This window comes from Balaenoptera ricei, chromosome 18, assembly GCF_028023285.1.
Source record: "Balaenoptera ricei isolate mBalRic1 chromosome 18, mBalRic1.hap2, whole genome shotgun sequence".
Taxonomy (NCBI): Eukaryota; Metazoa; Chordata; class Mammalia; order Artiodactyla; family Balaenopteridae; genus Balaenoptera; species Balaenoptera ricei.
In genome coordinates this window covers 56,744,487-56,771,170 of record NC_082656.1, presented here as the reverse complement: position 1 = coordinate 56,771,170, position 26,684 = coordinate 56,744,487, and the positions used below count along the sequence as shown (strand labels likewise).

At 36.6% G+C, this 26,684-nt stretch overlaps 1 protein-coding gene across 1 annotated transcript in view; it reads right to left on the bottom strand.

The window, feature by feature from the left end:
• The window catches only part of NDFIP2 (Nedd4 family interacting protein 2), a 59,513-nt gene that overhangs the window by 17,665 nt on the left and 15,164 nt on the right, over window positions 1-26,684 (bottom strand). Inside the window, exons 2-4 of the mRNA XM_059903095.1 lie at window positions 10,757-10,922; window positions 6,572-6,705; window positions 530-623 (exon numbers count right to left, since the gene is read on the bottom strand). Coding sequence (XP_059759078.1) covers window positions 530-623; window positions 6,572-6,705; window positions 10,757-10,922 — 394 coding nt within the window. The remainder of the gene's footprint in view (window positions 1-529; window positions 624-6,571; window positions 6,706-10,756; window positions 10,923-26,684) is intronic.

Genomic DNA, 26,684 nt, shown 5'->3' with positions numbered 1-26,684 from the left:
GCAAAAGGTTAAAAATTTACGGTTTCTGGTCTTCTAATTACTCGCCATTCCGCACAAATAAGACAAACCTTCATACTCCTGTGTCTCAAATCACATTGTTCCAGTTCCCCAGAATATCTCCTTTTCCAACCCTTCCTCCTGTTTAAAGACACTCAAGTGGAAGTCCTCCGCTCCAAAAGCAGAATTTATCATTTCATTATACATGCTCCTATAGCCCCAAATGGACATGCAGCATTTCACATATAAAAACATATTAGGCTTTAAATATGCTTATATATATATATCTCTATACAGTCAGCATCTAGCATAATAACTGCAACACAAAGTTACCTGATAAGTGTTTAACAAATTCTAGGATTTGTATCATGTGATCACAGTTAGTTAAATGTCAGGAGCAATTTACATTTTAAACAAGGTAAGACACACACTGACAGTATGTGCCTTCCCTCACTGTCTATGTTACTTTAAATACATACACAACTAATATATGCAAAAAAATAGTTTGGAAATAGTTTCAGTTTTCACTTACTGAAAAACGCCAGCATGAAAATCCCATCATTACCCACTCTGAGCTGGTCTGCATCACTGAAGTCATCTCTTGTTGGACACTCTTCCTCTTGAATCTGTAAAACATAAACTATTAGAATAGCTCACTAAACTGCTGATAATTACAACTTTATTATCTTAAGTGTAAAGATAAAAATTTAAATAAAATCTAATGTCCTCAATGTATTGTATAGGCAAAATGAGATAATGAGTACAGTATCCGATACATAATAAGTACTCAAAAAACATTAGCAAGTATTAATTTTTCATGGACACCCCTGAAAAGAGTAACTTTAAAAGTAAACACAAAAAAGATAAAAATTGAATAACATCGAATTAATGAAAATGACATCACAAAAGATGGATGTGACACTGCTGCATCACTGTCAAATGGAAAGAGGATTTTTCATCATCAGTGGTGAACTCTAAATTGGTACAAACTCTATGGTTGGCAATTTGGCAATATTCATCAAAAATTAAAACGTACGCATCCTTTGACACAGTAATTCCAGCTCATGAAATATAAGAAATTATGTATTACAGATAATTCACTGCAGCAATGTTAATAAGGGCAAAAAATTAGACACAATCTAAATGCCCATCAATAGTGGGCAACTGTCAGGAGATAATTCTCTGTGAGTCTTTCATGTTTCTACATGTCTCCCAGGTAGAGGCATTGGCTACCTTTTTCCTTTATTATCTTTTCAAGGATGTTTATATAGTAGATGGCTCTGGGGGAGAGAAATAGTATCTCTCTCCAGAGCAGAGATGTAGGCACGCTTATTGGCCATTAGAAAATACTGGGTTCCCCTGAACTCAGGGTTCCAGACTGCGAGCAGAGGCATCGCTTGGCCCCCTCTGAGTTGCCCTGCAGGACCTGAGGCTCAGGAAACTGCCGTGAGAAAATGCTAATACCCTGGCTACTACTATTGCTGCGAATAATCAAGTTTCTGTCTCTGACCCAGCAGTCCTGTGTCTTCTGGGAGCATCCACAAAACTGTGACAAGCTAATCAGTTAGCTTACAAGCAGGCTAAAATCTCAGACAGTTTATAATTCTTGAGATCAATGAAACAAATTATTGTATATCTAAAACAATGAAATTCAAAAAGCAATGTAAAGATTTAGAAATAAAGTATAATCTCCAAAATATATTAAGTGAAAATCATTTATATAGTACAATACTTTTGTGTACAAAAATAATATACACATTACTGTAGTTGCTTATAAATGTCGAGAAACTTCTCTGAAAGCACGTACAAAGTCTGTTATCACTAATTGCCTCCAATATTCAACAAATACTGATAGAATACCCATTCTACATAAGACTTTGCTTCCTGGTACTTGGGATATATGAATGTACGTAAAACAAAGATGCTTGCCTTTCTGAAGCCTATATCCCAGTGAGGGGAGCCGGATAATAAATAAGTTACTTATACAAAAGGTACAAATGCTCTGCAAAAAAACAAAAAAAAGTAAGGAAAGGATGTTTAGGGAAAAAAAATGTAAGGAAAGGATGTTTAGAATGTTTAGTAAGGGCTACAGTTTTCAATACGGTGGTCACATAAGCCTCATTAAGGTGACACTGAGCAAAGAATTAAAGGAGAGCTAAGAGAGTCAGACATGCAGGTATCTCATAGAGGAGTGTTTTAGGCAGAGGGATAAGCCAGTGCCAAGTTCCTAAGAGAGAATCAGACCTGGCATGTTACAGAAATAGCTAGGAGGCTAACATGGTTGAAACCACAGTGAATAAGAGAGAAAACAGGAAGAAATAAAGCCAGAGTCCACTAAAGGACCTTGGATTTTACTGAGTGGACTGGGAGGTCTTACAGAGTTTTGATCAAATGATTGACATGACCTGATTTACAAACTCACTATCTCCATGTTAACATATACATAACCTTAGTTGGGTGTTAATTTTCAATTTTGTGTTAGTACACACAGAGGCTCAGAGAAGCTCAGTGCCTTGCCCAAGATCACATGATTAGTGAGGTCAAGGCAGGACTTAAATCCAGGATACCAATGTTCTGTCCATGCAGTCATGGTGGTCTCACTACATATACTGCTTTTCTGAAAGAAAAAGACTTTCAAAACCATATTGCTCATTATTTAGGCAAAAAGATCCCTTAAACTATGCAATCATATATGGTCTTATGGTCAATTTAATAATCGGCAATGATTAAATACATATTAATGAATTTTTATATCATTTCAAGCTAATTCAAGAAATAAACATTAAAAGCACAGTAGAAGGCCAAAAAAACACTGTCAATATGATGGCAAGAATATAAAATTTCATACTCTTTTTGAAACACCAGTCCAAGAGATTTTATCATAGGACATCATTTTTTTTTTCTTTTTTTTAAAATTTATTTATTTATTTATTTATTTTTGGCTGCATTGGGTCTTTGTTGCTGTGCGTGGGCTTTTCTCTAGTTGCGGCGAGCAGGGCTACTCTTTGTTGCGGTGCGCGGGCTTCTCATTGGATGGCTTCTCTTGTTGCAGAGCACGGGCTCTAGGTGCGCAGGCTTCAGTTGTTGTGGCACTCGGGCTCAGTAGTTGTGGCTCGTGGGCTCTAGAGCGCAGGCTCAGTAGTTGTGGCGCACAGGCTTAGTTGCTCCATGGCATGTGGGATCTTCCTGGACCAGGGCTCGAACCCGTGTCCGCTGCACTGGCAGGCAGACTCCCAACCACTGTGCCACCAGGGAAGCCCAGGACATAATTTTTAAAAAGATAGAAGACATATGCACAAAGATGTCCTTTACAACATTAACACTGGAAAACACAAACACTCTTGAAAAGAATCTAATTGTTCACTAGAGAGGAATGGCCACTATATTATAGTATATTGATTCCATGGAATTTCACTCAACCATTAACATAACAGAAAAATATTTACATAAAATGCTTAAAAAATAAAAGATAGTAGCTATGCAATAATTTCAATTACATTAAACATTGACTTATAAACCCTAAAATTGGTAAAAAAAAAAAAAAAATTAAAATGAAGAGCTGTAATAGGACAACAGTTGTATTTTTCTTTCTGATTTCCCACATTGGCTAATTTAAAGAAAGCATTCATTACCTTAATTAACTGTTATTTATTAAACACCAAGGATGTGCCAGATAATAGCTAGGTGCTAGAAATGTAAACACAAGGTCGTCCTGGAGTTGTTCACAATTTATCAAGTGCTAGCTTTTACATCAAAAGACAAGTTACTGACACACAATTTTAAACAAGGTACAAAAAAATGAACCCTATCCACTATATATGGTCATAATATGAGACTAAGTGACAAGCCATGTTCTAAAAGTTTTATCACGTGAATCATGTGAAACAAATATTTTTCAGAGAAATATTAAAAATGGGCAATACACTTCAGTAAATCAATGAGTCATCACATAATCATACCTGCAACCCTACTCATGAGAAATAAGAAATAGTAGAAAACAGTATTGTTTCCAAGTCTCCAGGCTACCTACATTCCCCCAATGAGACTGGATTTAAGAAATAAACTTTCAGCTCATCCAGCTGAGATTCATTTACAACTGAATGTACTCAAGTGCTAATCAGACCAGTTTTTTATCTGAATCAGGTATAGAAATCCATACTGAATGATACTTTGCAGAAAGAGGGTGCTGGAGCACTGGGATAGAAACTGACGAATTTGAAAGATTTTTTTTACAAGGACCTAAGTTATAAGTTAGTCTCTTTGTACAACTCTGTTTTTGCTTTCCATAAAATTTTCCACAATTCTCACAAGCTAGAGTTACAATGGTATCGGAAATGGGTAAAAACAGAAAACTTTTCTTTATGGACATATTCCAGTTCAGGCTGGGAATCACATTACTTTCTAAAAACAAGACACTGGAAATGATGAAGGGTATTGAATAGTAACACTTCAGAGTTTTCTCTCCAAAAGGTTTAATCACCTTTATGCTTACTTCAAAGCACAGAGAACAAGACTTAATGCTTCCTACTTTCTCTTTAGAGTTCTATCCAACTGTGTAGAAGTTAGGGCAATAGAGGACCCAAGGTCCTAAGCATCCTTTAAGGACCTTTACCATTTCCAAAGTCCCTAGGAAAACACTCCCTGAGAAAAGGAGTTACTGTCCTCCTTCACTGAGAGTGTGTGCGTGTAAATATAAATGCATGTACAAACACACATGCGCTAATAAAAACTCCACACCTTAATAGATCTATCCTCCTTCTCTATAATTCTCCCCTCCCAACATCAAAAATCCTTATTGACTGAGCTATATTTATGCCACGGTCTTAACAGAAACTTACTTCCCCCTCAGAAGGAAAAGAAATCAATAATAGGGGCTTCCCTGGTGGTGCAGTGGTTAAGAATCCGCCTGCCAATGCAGGAGACACGGGTTCGAGCCCTGGTCCGGGAAGATCCCACATGCCGCGGAGCAACTAAGCCCGTGTGCCACAACTACTGAGCCTGAGCTCTAGAGCCCACGAGCCACAACTACTGAGCCCGTGTGCCACAACTACTGAAATCTGCACGTCTAGAGCCCGTGCTCCGCAACAAGAGAAGCCGGCGCACCGCAATGAAGAGTGGCCCCCGCTCGCCACAACTAGGGAGAAGCCCACGTGCAGCAACGAAGACCCAACACAGCCAAAAGTAAAACAATTAATTAATTAATTAATTTTAAAAAAATCAATAATAAATTTGAGGTTTACTACCTTTACTTATGTGCCCAAAACTATTTACGATGACGTTTAACTCTGTGTGTGTTGGAGGATGCGAGTGGGAGCAGGTCTGAAGAGGGTTGTGGCTGATGAAAGAAACCTGTCCAGGAAAAATGCTTACCCATCAAATAATCTACACGCTGGGCTCTGGCCTGATGGCAGCAGGACAAGAATGCTATATATACAAGCACCTTCTTCTCCCTTTTCCCCTCACCTAATTCTAGCTTTCCTGTGTCACGTGATATTTCTGTGTCTTTTTCCTGAACAAAATGGGGTTAACCCAGAATTTGACATCTCTAAAGACTAAAGCAAGAAATAAAGGTAACAAACTCTAGTCCTGCTTGCAGCCACATTAAAATGTAAATAATTTCTACCTTTTACCTGACTGAAGAATAGCATACATACATCTCATTGATTCTCCATTACTGAGACAGCCACTCCTTTTACCAGAACAGGAAATAACACACATGTATATCACTGACTCTGTTACTAAGACAGGGAGATGAGGGAGAAAAAAGGGCGGTGGACTCTTTGACCATCATTCCCAAATTCTAGGGTGGCATGTGTTCAAAGGACAAAAAAAAAAAAAAAAAAGTGAATTGACAAACATAATTTTGTAGGCCTGGTAACTTCTTTCTTTGTGTCTTTAACCTACCTTGAGTTCATTCATAGAGTCATGAAACTGGCTATGCTAATATATAAAAAATGAAGTTGAGACACAGATGTAGAGAACAAACGTATGGACACCAAGGGGGGAAAACTGCGGTGGGGTGGGGATGGTGGTGTGCTGAATTGGGCGATTGGGATTGACATGTATACAGTGATGTGTGTAAAATTGATGACTGATTAAAAAAAAAATGAATAGAAAAAAACGATCTATAATTATAGTTATGGACCACAGAATCTAAACTATATACGAAGGGAAATAAGGACACTAAAGAAACTTCATTGACAGTGAAGAGGTCAATGGGGTGGGGGTAACTTGAATGAGGGAGTTGGAAGTATGGGGGGTGAAGGTTAGTGCATGAGATGCCTGAAATCAAGACTTAGGAAATGATAAATTATTGGTAAAGATTCCACCTAGGATGACCACAAGCGAAGACAGGGTGCAGGAGAAGACCAACAGAAATCGAAATCGAAATGAGAAGGTCAAGGAATGCAGAAGGTAAATTTAAATAGGAGAGTGCCAAAAAATGATGACACAAATAAGTAGTAGTCAATACTAACAAAACTACAAGCACAAAGAACTATTTTTGATATTACTGAATATACATATCAATTAACACAAAGAATATTCTCAAAAGGAAATGGTAACATTGCCTTACTCTTTGAGATGTTTCTGCTGCTGCAGCTGCCATTGCAGCCGCTTTGGCCTTCTCAGCTTCATCATACGTAGGAAGAGAGGTAGCAACACTGTAAGGAGGTGGCACAGGATAAAACTCACTGTAAACGTCTGTATCTGAAGAAAAGGATTTTTAAAAAAGATAACCATTAAAACAAACTAATATTATGTTTATAGCCAGAACATAATTTAATAAGTTACAGAATGCCACTAAAGACTATCACTGCTATTTGTAGTCCTATGTTATAAGCTATATAACATATAAATTACTACTACATTGTATATATTATTTTAGTCCTATATTTATTATCAAGAGAAAGAACTGATAAATATCATCTAACAGCTGATATACCAAACAAGAACATCAAGAATGAGACTCTGAAAATGTGGGCAACACAAGGAGGTAAGAAACTCACCATATATGAGCATCCTCTATGTTCCTACTGCTATGCTCAAAGACTTTATTTGCCCATAATCTCACAGCCAAAAAGTAAAACTATCAGGAATAATGGTAACAAACACTGAAACAGCACTAGCCATTTACTATAACACTGCTAAATACATTAACCTTAGCAACTCTGAGGTTCAGTTAAGTGATTTGCCCAGTATCACACAATCAAGAAGTGGCAGAAGCCAGGGATTTCCTGACTCCAAATACTTTATTATTTATTATTATTTATTATTTATTTATTCTCATATTTACTTGATAATATATAAGACGTTAATTTTTCTACACAGGTCAATTTTAACATCTCCTAAGAAAACTCAGTATTTCTCTTTGCTAAAAGATTGATGATTTTTAACTCTTTTTTTACTCTTGTCCCTTCTCCCATTTTCCCCCCATCTACCTAGTTCTTTAGGTTTTCTTTTTTAGAAGAATTTCTCCCTCCCCAATTTTTAAGCTATTTTTGAAATATGATCTCCAGAACTATATTACAATATTAAATACAGACTGCTAATTTTTTTTAAAAACTGCATCATTTATTGCCAACTTTGGTATAAGTAAAATCATACACATAGGTCAATCAATTGATTAGACTTATGCTAGAATCACTGACATAAAAAACAGGTAGATTCTAAAAGTAGTACATACCACAATGTTTGACATCACCTCTGTGGTCTCCTCTATCATAACTACAGCATTTTTACATCTTCTACATTGTTTACAATTTTACCTATCTTTATCAGACTTTCTTGCATTTTCCACATGAAAAAACACTGCACTCCAGCAATATTTTTCCTGTTGTGTTTTAATGTACATAGGTTTTAAAATAAATATTTTTAATGCTATCAATAAGAGCTAAGGATCTGAAGTTAGTCAATTTTCAATCTAATAACAGGAAGTGGTTAGTGGGAGTATAATACTGAATGTTATCCACCAAAAGTCACAAGAGTCATAAATTCTTAGAAAAGACTTATTATTAGGATGTAAAAACACCATACACCGTCAGGTAAATAGATTTCTTTAATTCTGAAGACTAGAGTAGAAGCAAAATTTAAGTAAAAACCATGATTATGAATTTAAGCAATAACATTAAAACTATACATTTTGGGCTTCCCTGGTGGCGCAGTGGTTGAGAATCTGCCTGCCAATGCAGGGGACACGGGTTCGAGCCCTGGTCTGGGAAGATCCCACATGCCGCGGATCAACTGGGCCCGTGAGCCACAATTACTGAGCCTGCGCGTCTGGAGCCTGTGCTCCGCAACGGGAGAGGCCGCGATAGTGAGAGGCCCGCGCACCGCGATGAAGAGTGGCCCCCGCTTGCCACAGCTAGAGAAAGCCCTCGCACAGAAACGAAGACCCAACACAGCCATAAATAAATTAATAAAACAAACAAACAAACAAAAAAAAACTATACATTTTTAAAACTGGAACAATGGCATATATTATCCAAGGACATTAAAAATAGATATGTAAGTTTCTGAAAAGTTTTAAAACCCAAGATAGAAAAAATATCTCCACCAATAACAAGTGAAAGTTGGGAAGGAGCACCTTTAATTTTCACTTGTTAATTTTACTTAACTTTTCTTCTACCCTTTAAGGCAGTGGTTGGTTCTCAACCACAGAATTTAAAGTCTGGGGAGCTCCAATCCCAGCTCCTCTTCTTAGAAGTTATGTGACCTCAAGCAAATCACTTAAGCACTGTGAAGTTCCACTTTCTCATCCATAAAACTGACCCAGCGAGGCTATTACTGGCTATTATGGGATGAAATAGAAGAGTATTCAAGAGGACTCTGTAAACTGTGAAGCATTATGCAAATGTCACCTTTTATAACTCATGTTGCTCAGATCTACAAAAGCAGCCATAAAGCGACCTACTGAAGAACATAATCTCCACAGAAAACTGGCACTGCCCATGCCTAAAATATAACAACACTGACTAAGAAGCTGAAGAAAAATAATATCAACAGTTTCCATTAAACAGAAACCCAAAATTCTAGAATTACTCAGTTCTTGTGCTCAATTATAGTCAGGAATGGCCTTTTAGCACAGGTGAAAAAATTAAAAAGACCAGAAATCACAGAGGAGACTGTGAGAATAACTGAACTTCTAGGTACCAGGCTCCACTTGTTTCACAGTTGAAATTTATCTAACCTTTAAAAATGTCATGCTACATTATCAAAACTATTCCAGATCATAGAAAAATGAGAAGCTTCTCAATTCACTTTATGTTGCTTCCATAATATTAATACCCAAACCAAAAAGACAGCACATAAAGTTATAGATCACACTAATAAAGCCGCAAAAACTCTAAATAAAATATTAACAAATTTAAATCCAGGAAAGATTAGAACATGATGACAAAAAGAATTTATTCTAAGAATATAGGGATGGATTAGCTTAAAGAAGAAATCTGTTAATAATACATTTCATTACAACAAAAATTGAAGGAGAAAACCCATGTAATTTTACAATAAGGTACCAAAAAGATGACTCCCAGGTTTCTGGCCTGCTGGAGCCATTTACTGAAATGGGGAAGACTGTCAAAGGAGAAGCTCTGGTGGTAGAGGGAAGCGGCTGTACACAGCTGTGGTGGCGATACTCCTTGAAACTCTTCCCATGAAGAGGTGGAGACTAATTCCTCAGTAATCTTGAATAGAGACTAAGTGACTCACTTCTAACAGCCTGAATGTGGCAGATGTGACACTGTGACTTTTGAGGCAATGTCACAGATTCCATTTGGCTTTCTCTCAGAATGCTTGTTCTTAGAAGCCAGCCTCCATTCAGTGAAGAGCCCAGGCCACAACAAGAGGCGACATATAGTTGTTCTGGCCAACAGACTCAGCTGAGGCCCTAGGATCAGCCAGCAAACGTGTGAGTAAGGAAGCCTGCAATTACCTCCAGTCCCAGAGTCACCATCAGACACAATCACATGAGACCCTGGCAGAGAACTTCATAATGGAGCCCAGTTCCCCCCAGACCATGAGAATTAACAAGAATAAATGGTTGTTATTTTACTCCATTAGGTTTGAGGTAGTCTGTTAAACAGCAATAGCAACAGTAGCCACAACAAAGGGATTGCAATTTCACTCTCAGCATCTTCCATCATAGAATGATTAACTTAGCATTACTGGGAAAATACAAATTGTGACCAGAGAAATAGATGAGGGTAGTTCTTGAGAATGACCTGCAAGGATGAGAGGAACAGTAGCAAGCAGTAATCACTGCCTTGTATTCAGGCAATATTACCATGTGTAGGGTGGACATTATGTGTACGCTTCACCTCCATTCACATGTACTTACCACATTCTCACTCACATTCATCATTAATAATACCTTGTTTATGACTATATAAGTAAACACACACACATATGGGTACATTTATATATTCATGTGTGTATGCATTATATGTGTGCATGAATATATATGTATATATGGTTATTTCTTCCAAAAGTTATATGGCTAGTCCACTGGGAAGGGATTCTAGTAAGCATAAGAAAGTTTAACAAGCTACACTTTTAAATTAATTTTTAAAACAATGAGACAGGTAATCTATGAAATATTTTATAAACTATCTTTAGAAAAACCTTTTTTTAAAAAAATCATAAAACTGAAGAAGCCCATTAACAGACTTGATAATTACACAAAACCATACTGGTAAAAACAAAACAAAAAATCGAGCTATTAAAAACATTACTAGTTGTTTCATACTAAAAGCAACAATACCCGAAGTTGTAGGTACTTCCACAGTAATACTGCTGTAAGGTGGAGGAGAAGAGTCAGTCTCAAGTCCAGATGCTGAAGGAGCGGCCTGCACATTCTGTGGTGTTGGGTTTGAAGTTGACGGCTGCTCTACAGCAGATGATTCTGAATTATCCTCTTCATTGTGAAGCTAAGAGAACAAAGGAAAATGAAAACATTAATGTGCATCAAATTAAAAAAAAAAAAAATTTTAAAGATCGTTTCAGGCAAAGAATCATTTTTTAGCTAAAAACAAGGTAAAATAGCATTTAAAAAGATGAACAAAATCTTTAAGAGACATAATCAGTCATTAAGAAGTTTAGAATTTTTATAGTTTCTTTACAATAAGGATGAAGTTCAAACTGTTAGGATTTATAGAGGAAAAAAGTCATGATTACTAATAGATTCAAGTTCTCTCAATCCTACAATAAATATTGTCTACCACGTATCAATCACCGTGTACTGCAAAGAAAACTCCTAACACAACCACAATACCATATCTATTACACTAGTATCTAAAATAACTGGAAATGTAAAATGTATTAAGGAAACAGAATAACAATATATACACATTCCAAAAATGTGGAATACTGTGAGGAGGTTTTCCCAAGTACCAAAAGAATTACTAATAAAGCAAAATAAGTCAGTGTGCACATAAAATTCTGAAAAACGTCCATTACAACAAATTTATTGAAAGTTCAATAAATGCTAGATAATATATTGAGATCTCTATCACTTAACTCATTCAATCCTCACAACAAGCCTGTAAGATAGAGACTATTAGACTGTTATCCCCATCTGACAGATTAAAAGAAAAAAAGACAAAAAAAACCAAACCAAACCAAACCAAAACCACCCCAGACGTGTAGAGACTTAGAGTAACTTGCCAAACATCACAACAGCTAGGAAGGGTGAAGCCACGAATCACACCCAAGCAGTAGGGCTGCACACCTCTTACTTCATTTATATGGAAGTAAGGAAGGAAGGAAGGAAGGGAGGGAGGAAGGGAGGGAGGGAGGGAGGGAAAGAAATTTTGTCACAGAGCAAATCTGTGTGTTGTAATATAATGCATTTTTGGATTTTAGAAAGAATAGGTGAATTATTACTCCACTTTCTAGTAGCTTTGATAAACTTATCTTCTCTGTACCTCAGTGTCTCCATAGGTAAGTTCTGAATGCAACCAAAATCCTCCAAGAATTGTAAAGTAATATTTGAAAATCATCTAGCATAATGCCTAACACACAGAAGGCATTTAACAAATACTAGTTCCACCCTTCTTCCCTTTTATTTAATATACTTTATTTTATAAACTCAAAACCAGAAATTATGTGGTACTCTGTCAGTCCAATAAGTAGTCACTCACTTGCCTCTAAAGAATTTTTTTAAGTATGCCAAGTAAAACAGGAGGTCAATTTACTTCACTGCTGTTTGCATGTGTCTTGGTAAGCGATCACAGTAGCAAAACACTTTTGGGGGTTCATAAAGGTATTATCACTTTTAACAAAACAGTATAAACAAACCTAAAATCATCTCAAGTTTAAGAAGACAACTTTTTCCGCAACACTATGGACAAAACATGTTGCCCGCCATTCCAGGAAGCAATGAATGTTGCCCACCATCAAACATCAGCCACTGCAGCCAGCCCCACACAGCGCACCCCGAGGGGAACTCAGGATGGAGAAAAACAGGATACTGGCCCTAGATAGTTAAGAAGCATATCTAAAGAACAATTTCAATAAGCCCAGACTCTTGCATCTCCGCATACATAGAAAAGCCCTGAAATCATTAACTTAAGATGTCTGTTTTGTGTGATCAGCAGTAATCTTCTCATGTCCTACTACTTCCCCCTCCCACCCCAGCAAAAACTCCAGTGTATCCCTGTCCTCTTTGCAACAGCACCTCAGAGCTTATCTGAGAGGCTGTCTCCTGGGCTATAATCCTCAGTACGGTCCTCAAATAAAACATGTCGCAATTTTTAGGTTATGCATTTTTCTTCAGTCGACAGCACCAAAGTTTATACAATGACATCCACTCACAGAAACTGAATTCTAAGGTCAAATAAGCATAAAATCAACTCTGTATGAGCTTTTACATTTATTTACTTGCAGCACTTTTCCAAGTAGGCACTAAATGAGCACCCTCTTGACTAGCAACACTCTGCCCTGGTGTCACAAAGCATCTTCTATGTTTCCCATTACAAGGCACCCAGGAGAATTCCCAATGTAGTCATCTTTGACCACACTTTTAGGAGCAAAAATGTCAGATGAACAAGTTAAGGCAAATAAAGTACAGATAAATACTTAGTATATACTTAGTAATTTAGAATATATTAGTATATTTAGTATATATAGTAATTAGTATTACTAAACAAATAATAATGAAGGTGTCAAAAAAGAGGAAGCCACTTTTCCATATTTACTATTAATACCGCAAATGTAGACGGAATGTACTGAAGAGAAAATCCTACGTGACAAACAACTCTCCTCTAGTTCCTCACAAGAAACACCCCTACCACATCAAATATACAAATATGCTCCCCAGAATGACCAACTCTCTTCTTAAACCTGTCAAAATATATTCAAATAACTACAATAAAAAGAATAACTACAGATACTTTTACATATGATCTCAGAAGTAAAGCTTTGGAACTTATAAAACACACCAATTTATTTCAACTGCCTTACCTAACACCTCCAGTTTTGTTTTTACAAAATTATAATATAGGGGACTTCCCTGACAGTCCAGTGGTTAAGACTCCGTGCTCCCAATGCAGGGGTACGGGTTCGATCCCTGGTCAGGGAACTAAGACTAAGATCGGGCATGCCACACAGCACAGCCAAAACATATATATATATATATGTAATATATATATATTACAGTGAACAGTTGCTCTGTGTTAACAGTAAAACCCAATAACTCAGTCAACAATCTCTACCCACTGTAGCATAGAACTTCCAATTTACTTTAAATGCAACACTGTATTTTGATATCTTTGGTGTCTCCATAAATTAACCGACTGTGTGATGAGACAAAATTATTTTTAAGGAAGGACAAGAAAAATTTTAACATAAAAATTTTTCTGCCATTTGAGGCACTACCCCCTCCCCTTTAGTGTGCATTGTGCATCTGCACTGTACGTTAACTAGATCCCCTTAGAAGACGCAGGAATGCCTGCTCACTCAAAAAAATTAATTTCCATCTGGTGCCAGCAAGGTAACTCCTTAGGAGATAACATTCCTTTCTCAATTCTGTAACGAGTCACAATGACCCCACTACTCACCTTGTTGGACTATGTAAACTGTCAATATGTTACTTTGTCTCAAAAACTTAATATAACTGTGCTTTGACCTCTAACCGGCAACAGCTCTAGGAGCTTTCTGAAAGACTGTCTCCCGGTTATAATCCTCAGACTGGCTCCAATAAAAATTTCCATTTTGTTCTTAGATTGACTATTGTTTAATTTTTTCGACATTTGATTGCCTTTTAACTAAGTTCTTACAAGGGTTCAAGTTAAGTTACATGTTTATCAAATTAGACAATGCCAATTTGTAGAAATTTTTCCTTAATCATGCTGCTATGTTGTTAAATGGTTCTATTTTACATTCTATAACAATTACCTAAACAGCAAAAAAAAAGGGGGGGGGGGAGGAGTGGGGTGGGACCTACATATATTCAGTAATGAACCAGGCTCTGTGTCCCGTCCACACATCACCTCAAAAGTTATCTTCCCAGGGAATTGCCTGGAGGTTTCACTGCAGCGGGAGCAAGGTTCCATCCCTGGTCGGGGAACTAGGATCCCAAAAGCCAAAAAAAAAAAAAAAGAAAGTTATCCTCCCAGCTTGTCCTATCTACGAACCTCCTGGAAAAAAATGTGGGCAATAGCATGTGAAAATTAAAATATCTTTCATCTAGTGACCAGGGTGATGAAAAGTTGCACACTAAACCATAGTTTTTTAGTCCGAAGGGTACAAGGATGACAAGAGGACTTTGTTAAATGTATCTAGCTATCTCTAGTTTTTATAGATGTATATTAAGTATTTTTAATGATAAGGAAACTGTAATCATTATGATTAGCTAGCTGGAGGTCTAGCCTTCCTGTATATAAACTATAGTTTCTTTTACTTTAATTGGCATGTCTCCTATACATATCCCTTTATTCTATTTTAAGGTGATAAAATATTAATGTAATAACTAGAAACTTTATTTTTGAGAAGCTAGAGATCTCACTGAATGTTTTCTAAACATACCAAGATGAGAATTATGGACGTGCAATCAAGTGTTGTTTAGTGAACAGTGCCCTGTACCAGGGCCTGGTAGGTTAGCCAGTTGTATGGTCTTTTTTTCACCTTTCTTCTCATTTCTTTTCTCTTCTTTTCTGTTTCAATTTGGGCACAGAAATTGAACTACAGGGCAGAACTGTAAGATTTTGGGGAAATAAAAAACGAGCTATCTCTAAAGTTATTTTTTTTTTAAAGTTTCTAAAGAACTAATATATGTTGTATACTGCCATATTCTGACTACATTTATTACCAAAGGGCAAAACTGGGGAGAAGAGTTAGTAGTTGCAAGGAGATAAATTTTAGCTCAGTAAAAAAAGTTAAAAATTTTTAGTTAGAACTTTTTAATTTTTAGAGTACTAGCTTTTCTGTGGGGCAACAAATCCTTTCAGGCAGATTTTGGATGACTATCTGGCAAGACTGTTTTATAACTAGGATGACCATACAGCTGTTTTCCCCAGGACAGTCCCACTTTACACCTGTTGTGTCACAGCCCCATTCAATTTAGCATTTTCTCCACCCCATTCATTCTCAAAAAAATTGTACGGTAGGTCAACTGACATATAATGGGATTCCTGCCCTTTGTACAAAATTAGTAGATGACAAAGGTTCCTTCTGACTCTAAGATAACACGATTCTAGAAAAAAACCTCTGGTAGCCTCTATCATTCAATGTTGCCTTATCTAACACCTGATTTAGAGAAGCAAACAGATATGTGTTGCAGTAAAATCAATCTGTAGAGTCAAGTTACTCATTTTAGTCACCCAAGAAGAAAGTAAGCTACCTTATCTATGCTCCTAGGGATAAGGTGCTAAGAAATTTCTACAAACAGCCCAAGTGTTAAAACCAATAGCTCAGAAGATAGAGTTCCACAAAACAGTGCTGCTTAGCAAAGGGAGCTAGATTTTCTACCATCAACACTGAATTACAGCAGTCGTCCTCATACACACACATACCATTAAGCAAATGAACAGAATCTTCTTAATTTGAGGTTTACTCCCCACCAAATTTTTTCCACTAAACTTTTGCTGTCTCTGGATACCTTTCTTCTAATGAGAACTAGCCTATGATAAAGCAATGATTAGCAAATGATTCGAAAATGATACAAATGATTAGGAAAGAGTGCATAAGCAACAAGTAAACATTAAAGGAAAAATATTTACCGTGCCTAATTTTCAGCTTCTTCTTTTGAAAGTACAGAAGTTTGGTTACAGTTTTATATTTCATAATATAATACAGGCATATTTCTGCTGGTAAAAACCTTTCTTGTTAGTATGAGAGAATATCATTATTTCATGTTGTGCTACAAAGAGCACAGTGGGCTTCAGATGCTGTCACCTGAACAAGTCTGCAAAACAACTGTTAAAAACCAAGTATCATCAGATATTTTATCAAGACACAACGAAGTGTCTTTTAAACAAAAAGGATTCTTACTTCATTTTTAAACTGTTACTGTCTGCTCATGATATGTCAACTGAAAGAAAGGTGTAAAAGACTATGTACAGTATAACTGAGTTTTTTTAAGTAATAAGAGAGAGATAAACACAACACTGTAGATCAACTATACTTCAATAAAACTTCCTTTTAAAAAAGCTATTTCCTACAAATTCCAAAAATAAATAAATAAATAAGAGATTATTTGTGTAGTACATATAGGCAATCAAAATTTCTGGAAGGATACACTAGAAACAGCAAAGAGCTGCAGGTGGGGAAGAGATTTCATCATTCTCTACTATTTGATCTTTCACCCTAAACATAAATCACTTTGAATTTTTAAATTTTTAATAAATAAAACCAAAATGCAAAAGTCCTCTAATTTCTGGTTTGGCATGTCTCACAGGCAACAGTGTTAAGGTAAACACTATATCCTATGATAAAAAAGCTTTTTCCACATAAAATGTAATATCATTATAATAGCTTCCCTGGGTTTATGTATATACAACTTTCTATTAATGACACAATCTGAAACTGTAACCACAGGAAAAATATATGTGAAGAACGCAAATGAGGAACTGTATCTGTTTTTTTAAAGGAAAAATTGAGAGGGATAATTAATGGGGCAACAGAGTGATTAAAGAACAGAAGACCAAATTTATATTGGCACACTAGACAGTTCTTCTGAGCTTCTGACCTAGATATGCACTCATTAATTCATTTCTTAAAACAACATTAAACATAATCACATACTAAAAAGGGGCTCTAGGCTCTTTATGTACAATTCTTTTCGTCCCATACTGCACTGCCTAGTTGACTTCTACACACAGTTCAGGTCTTAGCTTAAAATCAAGTTCTCAGACTTCCCTGGTGGCGCAGTGATTAAGAATCCGCCTGTCAACGCAGGGGACACAGGTTCGAGCCCTGGTCTGGGAAGATCCCACATGCCACGGAGCAACTAAGCCTGTGCACCACAACTACTGAGCCTGAGCTCTAGAGCCCGCGAGCCACAACTACTGAGCCCGTGTGCCACAACTACTGAAATCCGCACGTCTAGAGCCCGAGCTCCGCAACAAGAGAAGCCCCCGCTCGCCGCGACTAGAGAAAGCCCGTGCAGCAACGAAGACCCAACGCAGACATACATACATTTTTTTTTAAAAATCAAGTTCTCAAGAAAATCTTGCCTATCTCTCAAAAGTAGATTAGGATACAATCTTAAAGCACCCTGTTCTTTAGCACACTTATTACAATAGCAATTATTTATGTGACCATTCATTTACAATCTGTTTTCCCAGCTAAAGTAAGAGCTCTACAAAACTGGAGGTTATGTCTGTCTTGTTGAACACTACAAAAATAAGCTCCAAAGTATTTGGAATCAACTTTGGTTAAAATTAAAAGAACATGCAATATAGGTCACCAGTCACAACAGTATAAAATGTAAAGACTGGAGAAATAACCTTGCTATAACCCAAGTACTTTGAAGTCTCTAACAGCTAGTTATTACCTTAGTAAGTTAAAGGAGAAAGAGTTGGAGTATATTTACATCCCAATGACCTCCAAGGAACAAAGAAACCAAACAGATGGGATAAAGATCTTATATAAATTGCTATTTTCAGAAGAATTCAGCCTCCAGTTAAATTCCTTTTTATATGCTAAAACTGCAATGTAAATCGGCTAGATCCTAAGAGTCTCTCTTTGAATACAAAGTGCTCTATATGGTACACTCATTAGTCGTGTTCATAGTCCTTTAATTAAATGACAAATACTTGATCTTATTCTTAAATGTTTATATCAACAGAAAGATACACTTTTCAAAATTCTATTTAGCTTACTCAGATCTTACCTAAGAAAATACATATTTACAAATCTGCCCTCTAATTATGCCTCTTTAGCAATAGGTCAATAAGATCTTAACACAGATTATCATAGTCCAAGGGAAAAAATGAGAGAAAAGAAAAAAAAGAAAGGAGAAAAAAATATTTTGAGTGCTGGGCTGGCAGTTTCTCATACTTTCGTTCATCTAAGGCTGTCTGTCTACAGGGCACTGCTCCCTGTCAGCCCCCATTTACCTCCTCGGTCTCCCCCTAATTTCTCAATCTAGCACACATGAATTGAGCATGAAAAGACCATCATGTATGCCATAACTGTTTATATATTTCATCATAGGAAGATGTTCTGCTTCAGCCTCACCTTTCGTGGTTTTATACCAAAATATGTGTGTTGCATAACATATTTTACGTTTACTTTTAAAAGACTGCATTCTTCAAATCTGGCCAGTACTTGGGTTTTTGTCCTCTACAACTCAAGCAGCTTTTTGAGGTGTATTTATTGATGATTATGCTGTGGTCTTAAGCAATTAAGTTATCTGTGGCAGACATGTGATTGTCTCCCTCAAATCCCGTCCATCCCTCTTTCATTACAGATTCACAGTACTGTGGGTGGGACTGCACCCACCCTGCTGTCTACGCTGGTCAGGATCATTTTCTCCTTTGGCACTGCAACTGCTTCCCAGCCAGCCTGGCCCTCCTCCTGGGCTGGGTGCCTGTGTCAAAGGCGGGCAATAAAATAAACTAAGACTGTCCACTTAGAGGACATAGAACACTGCTGTGTAAATAATGATACAGAGCAATTCCAGGGTTTAAGATTTCCTTAATTGGTTTGGGGACCATAATTTAGAAACCCCGATGGAGAAGGTGCCCCCACGCATTTTTTATAAGCAGAAGAAAATTTTAATGATAATGTTTGAATTTACAAAACTATTCAAACCCTCAGTTTTCAAAATAGCTCAATGTTCTGATTTTTATAAGCTAACATACTGGTATTTGTAAAGAAATAAATGTTCCCTGCCATTCCAGTTCTACAAGGATAAAGCCATTAGCTACTGCCCAGGGACAGCGCACCCTGAGGGGGGATTCAGGATGGTGAAAAACAGGAAACATTCTGTGCTTTGGATATACTGGCCCTTAGATAGTTAAGATACATATCTAAGAAAACATTTCAAATGACCTCAGATTCTTGCATCTTCCTATACACAGAAAAGCACCAAAATCATTCACTTCAGATGTCTTCTTTGTGCTTAGCAGTAATCTTTTTATCTTGACTACATGGTTTTCCCAGCAAACAAAGTTCACAGGCATCCTGGCTCCTCCCTTACCTCTTTGGAGCAGTTCCTCGGAGCTGAGAGGCTATCTCTCAGGCTATAGTCCTCAGTAAGGTCCCTGAATAAAACTGAACTCACAACATTTATGTCGTGTGTGTTTATTTCAGTCAACATATCCTATCCAACATAAGCAATGATAAATATAATGACAATGGCAACTTGTAGTGAAAGGTTCTTTTCTGTTTCCATAATCAAATTAAATAAGAACCCTTTGACAGATTCTCCAGAAAGTTTTTTACCTGCATGCACCAAAATAAGTCAGGAAATGTCATAACTGGTAAAGTTTAAAAAGCAAAATTGGCTAAAGAGTATACTTCATAATAGAGAAGTGAATCTCAGATATTAAAGTATAGTAATAATATTAAAATAAGCCCCCTTCTAGCAATCAAAATCTGAACATTCAAGAGGTTTTAAAAGCAAAACTATTCAGGCACCAGAATAAAAAACAAGAGCTAGTAAACTCTAATTGCAACCATTTCCTTCCAGGAAACTATCAGTTCCAAGTTTGTGCTGTACTTCTTGAGGCCCTAGAAGCTTAGAGACCCTTTAATTAGATCTGGGAATATTATTACCTTCCTAGTCAGATCATAAGCATGTGAAATTTAGGAAGTATGCTTTATTCATCGTGGTATCCCCTAAAACAGGTAGCAGAGTTTAGGACACAGAATAAGCTTCACATTAAATATGCAGTCCCCTAAGCCTCGCAGAGTTTTTCTTCTACCAAAAGGCAAGAGACAGCTTGGTCAAGTAATGGATGCACTGAACATCTCAAGATCAATAATCACAACTCATACATTCTATGATTCCCATGGTATTTTTACACATAGCAGAAACCTGAAATATTTAATCATTCAACTTTTGCGGGCAATCACCGTAACTTAATAAGTAAATATTTGTCCCCCAAAGCTTACTGAATTAAACTAACGGTGTTTTCCAAAAACCATAGATAACTGAATTAATACATGCTAAAGAAGAATATAAATTCCATCCCCACATCACCCAAGTTTTTAGAGTAACTACTCTAGAGACATTCTTACCACAGCTAGACAAGACAGTCAATAGTAAAGAAAGTCACAAAAATCACAAAGAGCTGTCCCCTCCCATCACAAAATCAAAGAGCTGGCAAGGCTAGGTCAATGCATAAACTACCTGAGACTCTTTACACACTGAAGAAAGAAGCATCAGTGACTTTGAGCACAGAACAGTAATAAATGTTCATACATAGGACTTTTATCCGTCAAAAGTAGTTTACTATTAAAGAATATAGATACAAAAACCAAAAACAGGTCACAACAGGGGTGACCTTTTGACATAAGTTAATAATAATGAAGACTCTAGGAAAAACAGATTTTATTAGACAAAAGAAATGAAACAACAGCACACAGGAAGAACATAAATTATTAATTTAAAAAGTAAATATTTCTAATAATTAAAGAAGCAAAAACGGTGTGTTAGAAGCCGAACTACTGCTAGTAAGAATATATATTCATTCAACCACCTTGAAGAGCAATTTGGCAATTCCTAGTAAGGCTGAAGGTGTGTAGGACCCAATAATTCCACTTGCAAACGTCAATACTAGAAAACACTTGCACATAAAGAGGCACATACAAGAATGCTCATGGTAGTACTATTTGCAATAGCGAGACACTGATAACAACTGTCTGGTCAGCACAAAATGAATAAATATTATTCCACGATTGTAACACAATTCATTTTAAACTTATGAATTAGACCTACATGAGTCATCATAGATAGATCTTTAAAACATATAAAGCAAGCTGAAAAAGTATAAAATAGTAAAATACTGTGACAAATACATGCTAACGTCTGTTATCTCCACAGTGGATATAGAACTATCTTTTACATCATTTTCTATACTGTCCTTTGCGCTTGAAATGTTTCATAGTTTTAATATTTACATTTTAAAAAAAAAAGCTGGCTAGCCAAGTTGTCTTCCACGTATAAAGTGTACATAGCATCCATGGGTCCTCGGGAAAAGCTACTCCATGATGAAAACCAGGCAATCAGAAAATTAAGCAAATAAAAAGTAAATAAGGAAAAATGCAATGAGAAAAGATATGGTGGTTAGCACTGAGTCCTTTCAAAGACAGAACTAATGCTAAACATTGAGCTAAAGACTAAATAAATAGCCGCTGGCAAACAGACAGCAAACCTGAAAAAGCAAAAATATAAGCAACATAAAAATCAGGAACTGGGGAAAGAAAACATGAGAGAAAGTATTAGTACCACTCACCTCATCTTTCACAGCAGGGATTTAATCTCTAATATCTAAAATCAAAACATGAGGTCTTAAAAATTACTCCAATTTCTTACTGATTTTTATACTCTTAATTTTAGTGAAATCCTACAGAACCTAACAACTCTGTGGTAAAGAAACCTTTATCTAGAATTCAGCAGTTCTTTAAGGATTTTTTTCCTTGCTGTTAAATTCAAACAAAATCGTATTTTGTATTCTCATTAAAAAAAAATAGAATAGTGGGACTTCCCTGGCAGTCCAGTGGTTAAGACTCCACGCTTCCACTGCAGGGGGCATGGGCTCAATCCCCGGTCTGGGATCTGATCCCGTATGCCACGTAGTGCAGACAAAAAAAAAAAAAGAGAGAGAGAGAGAGAAAAAAAAAAGAGTATTATCCCTTTCTTATTATATTATTCCTGTCCATAAGCACAAATGGAAATGTGTTCACCAAATGTCAACATAATTTATTTCTGGTTGGTAAGATTTGGGTGCCTAGATTGCTTCTTTTTGTACTTACACTGCCTGTATTTAAAAAAATAAGTATATATCACTTTTTATAAAAATATACTTTAGCCTAGTAATTCTCATTTTAAGACTACATCCAAAGAAACTAATCAGAAACTTAAAATAGGATTTCTTTGTAAAGCTGTTCATCGTAGTGTTATAAAAATGGAAAACTGGAAACAATCTATTCATCCAAAATAAAATAAACACACTGTATCAATATAATAGAATCCTATACGGCCATTTAAGATGGTGTTTCCAAAGGATACTTAATGAAATAGGAAATGCTCATGATACAGTGTTAAAGAAGTAACAAAATTGTGTGTGCGTGTAAATCATATATTATTCATTTATTTTAAATAAGATGAACTGTTAGCAGTTTCAAAATGACTGTTAGACAAATGGGTAGCATGGGTGCTTGAAAACTGTATTTTGTTGGGGTTTTTTTTTAACTTTTCTGTATTTTTTCTAAGTTCTCTAGAACAGAGATGAAAGAAAGTACGAAACAATCTTTTTTTGTTCTTAATGTAGGACATGTGATAAAGAGATTTCCATCTATGCTTATAGGAATAAGTTTCTACAAGTTAGAAAACTGACATTTATAAAATTGCTCAATGACACTAAAAATGAAAGAAAATCACCACAGACTTTATATCCATTCAATAACCTTTCATAATCATTCTTGTCTTTACAAGAAAAGAAAGGTACATAAACCTAGATAGATGATGCTTGTTATTTTCCAGCAACCAGTTAACAGTACTAACACATAAAGTAATACCAGCATGTAACCATTTGAGTGTGATGATATTCTAGTGAAACCCATTTGGAGGTCAAAATGATTCATAAAGGCTTTTTCTTTGTCTCTTTCCCACCTATAACAAGAGTTTTCTTCATGGTGCCCTTCTGTCTTAACTAGTTGTTAATCACATTATATATGTGTCTACATAATCTATTTTCACAGTCAGTAATATTATCTATTCCTTAGAACTTCAATGAGGATGGCACACCAACACTGTGAGCAACACACCACCAATGTTCCAACTGCTTTATTCTATGTCCAGCTGATAAAAAACCTCCACAAACTTTCCACAAACAACTCTGAGAAAAAGCTCACTAAGCACTCAGCAGAGCAGCAGTAAGCTACTGTGGCAGTAACCGTTGTATCCGTCACCATTCTCCCACTGCAGCCCTACATATAAGGAACAGACAGTGCTTCCTCTATCCAGACTAAACTTTAGAAAGCAGATACATTCACATGATCTAACTGCTATATGGTAGGAAAGTGCAAAAATGATAGGGACTTGTCACAAGGACACACGAGCAGAGAGTCAAATCTGGGATGATCTGAGCCTCAAAATGATGATAGTATGAGATTATAACCAATAGAATAAAATTAAAATCCATGAATTCATACTAATATAAATGAATAAATAAACTGGAGGCTACAGGAGTTCTTCCTTATAGAATCCTACATAATAAATGCAGAAGAAATGACAGAATTAGGAAATCACCATTTGACAACCATCATTATAACTCTTTCAGGTAATCATAAACAGTGAGTTCTAAAACCAATGAGTGAAAGTATAATTTTTTAAAGGACCTTTGTGGGGTATACTATAAAATAACTGATATGAATCTTTCCAACACATTAATATAATCCATGACAAATAAGATTAAAGAATTGTTCCAGATTAAGGGAGACAAAAAGACACTAAGCACAGTAGCTAATCATGGACTAGATCCTAATCTAAAAATAAGTTTTTTCTTTTGCTATAAAAGACACTAGTAGGGAAACTGGTAAAATATGTTTATAGATTACAGTATTGCATAAATGTCATTGATTTTGATAACTGCACAATAGTTTGCAAAAGTATGTCGTTTTTAGAAAATATACACTGAAATATTTAGATGTAAAGGGATAACATGTCTGCCACTCATTTTCAAATGCTTCAGAAAAAAATATAGCGTATGTGTATATATACACATATATACAAAGAAAATATCACAAAACATATGTGATAAAACGTCAACATTTGAGGAAACTGGGTGAATGGTGTACAGGAAATCTTTGTACTATTTTTTCCACACTTTTCTGTAAGTCTAAAATTAAAATTATTTTAAAATAAAGTTAAAAAAACAAAATGCTACATGGCAAGAAAATAGAAAAAAAATATGTTGTATTAACAAACAGATTAACTTAAAACTCTACAATCCCAGCTTCTAACTTCCACTCTATCACTAGAGACCTATATGATCATTAAAAACCTCTACACCTTCAGTCAGTTTACAGAATGATTTCTCTACATTCAGTCAAAATCCTAGTTTCCCTGGATGGCACTACATCCCTCAAAAGCCTCTCAAACGCGAAATGTTAATCCTCACACCATCCCCCCTTATCTGGAAACAAGAAGACAAAGAAAATGTTCTTGGATACAGCCAATGCTAGATCAAGAGCCTTTCTTGAAATTCACACTGTCTATACAGCCTGCCAGACTTTCTCTCATCCTGTTCTTAGTATTTACAAGGTCTAAATCATTCCCCAGTGAGTAAAACTTACAAGCCAGCCACCTACCTCCAATATCATCTCCTCTACCTTAATTCCTACTATAATACAAGACAGCTAAACCAACTTAACACTTCAGCTATGAAACAGGAAGCAATAATATGCGAAGTTGAATGGTCTAGTAACTCCATCGGTTCTCTACTTCTCTGACCTGAGAGTCATCTAGAACTGCTTCTACTAGAAACTTTTAGATTTCTACCTCTTAATTCCTGGTCACAACCTCCTGGCCTTTTTCACTCCCTTACTTCCACTAAGTCTATTCCTTGGGCCCCCCATTTGCTGCCACCTGGTTTACTTTCTATCCTACGTAGCCTGGACTATAAAGTGAAAAACTTGCATGACACTCACCCTCAATTTCCTAGTTCTCATATCCTCTGCCACAGCTACCCCACCGACACCCAATTTGGGATGAGTCTAACTGTCTACTATCTCCTGGTAGAAGGAGAGAAGCAAATCCCGTAACTGTATACACGGGCGCCAAGTACAAATTTAGTTTCCAATTCCAGCAGGGCCATCAGAACTAGTCATCACCATGGCAGGCGCTTCAGCTCCACCACTCTTCTAGCCCCCGCTTCCAACCATGGAACTCTCAGTCCAAATCTTTGCCTCCTACTTCTCAGAGGAAAACAGGATTTCAAGCAAAAACTCCTTCAGTTTCTCTCCCCTGGAGCTCTAAATTTAGCGTACGGCTTCCATTTATATTCTTCACTCCTAAATGCCAGATAACTGTACAGAGAAGATCCTGCCTCCCAAAGGATTATTTGTTTGTTTTTTCTTTATGATATGTCTCTCCTTTCTTTTCTCCACTAACTTCTTTCTCTCTGCCCACATGTATACTTAATTCACACCATACTTAGAAAAAACCTGCCCCCAGCTAAAATTTAAATTTTTATCTTGTGCTTTTTGAACTATTTCCATCTCGTCCTTCTTTTCCTTCAATGACAAACATCCTAGAAGAAGAAAAAAAAAAAATCTGTGCACTTCTAATTCCCATTTCCTACCCAATCCATTACCATCTGGCTTTCACTCAAACAGCTCTTACTAAGAAAAATGACCTTCTTTCTAATTGTTAGATCCAAAAACCTATTCATCCTATTAAAAATCTTGAATACAGTCATCCCCGGATATCCTGGTATTTATTCCAGGACCCTCCATTCCCACCCTGCAGATACTGAAGGCCCAAAGGTGCTCAGATCCCTATATAATGTGGCATAGTACAGTCTGTCCTCCATATCCACAGATTTCAGAACCCAAGAATGCAGAGGGTATGGTGTATATTCAACACAGTTGAGTGTAGTTCTAACTGGTTTTTCTTTAGCTGCCAGCGAAGTATTCCCTCTGGTTTTCCTCCTACTTTTTTTTTTTTTTAAGATTTTATTATTTATTTATTTAATTTATTTTTGGCTGCGTCAGGTCGTAGTTGCGGCACACGGGATCTTCGTTGCAGTGTGCAGGCTTCTCTCTAGTTGTGGCGTGAGGGTTTTCTCTCTCTAGTGGCGTGCGGGCTCCAGAGCGTGTGGGCTCTGTAGTTTGTGGCACGCAGGCTCTCTAGTTGAGGCACGCAAGCTCAGTAGTTGTGGCGCGCAGGCTTAGTTGTCCCGCGGCATGGGGGATCTTAGTTCCCTGACCAGGAACCAAAACCGCGTCCCCTACATTGTAAGGAGGATTCTTTACCACTGGACCACCAAGGAAGTCCCTGGTTTTCCTCCTACCTTTGA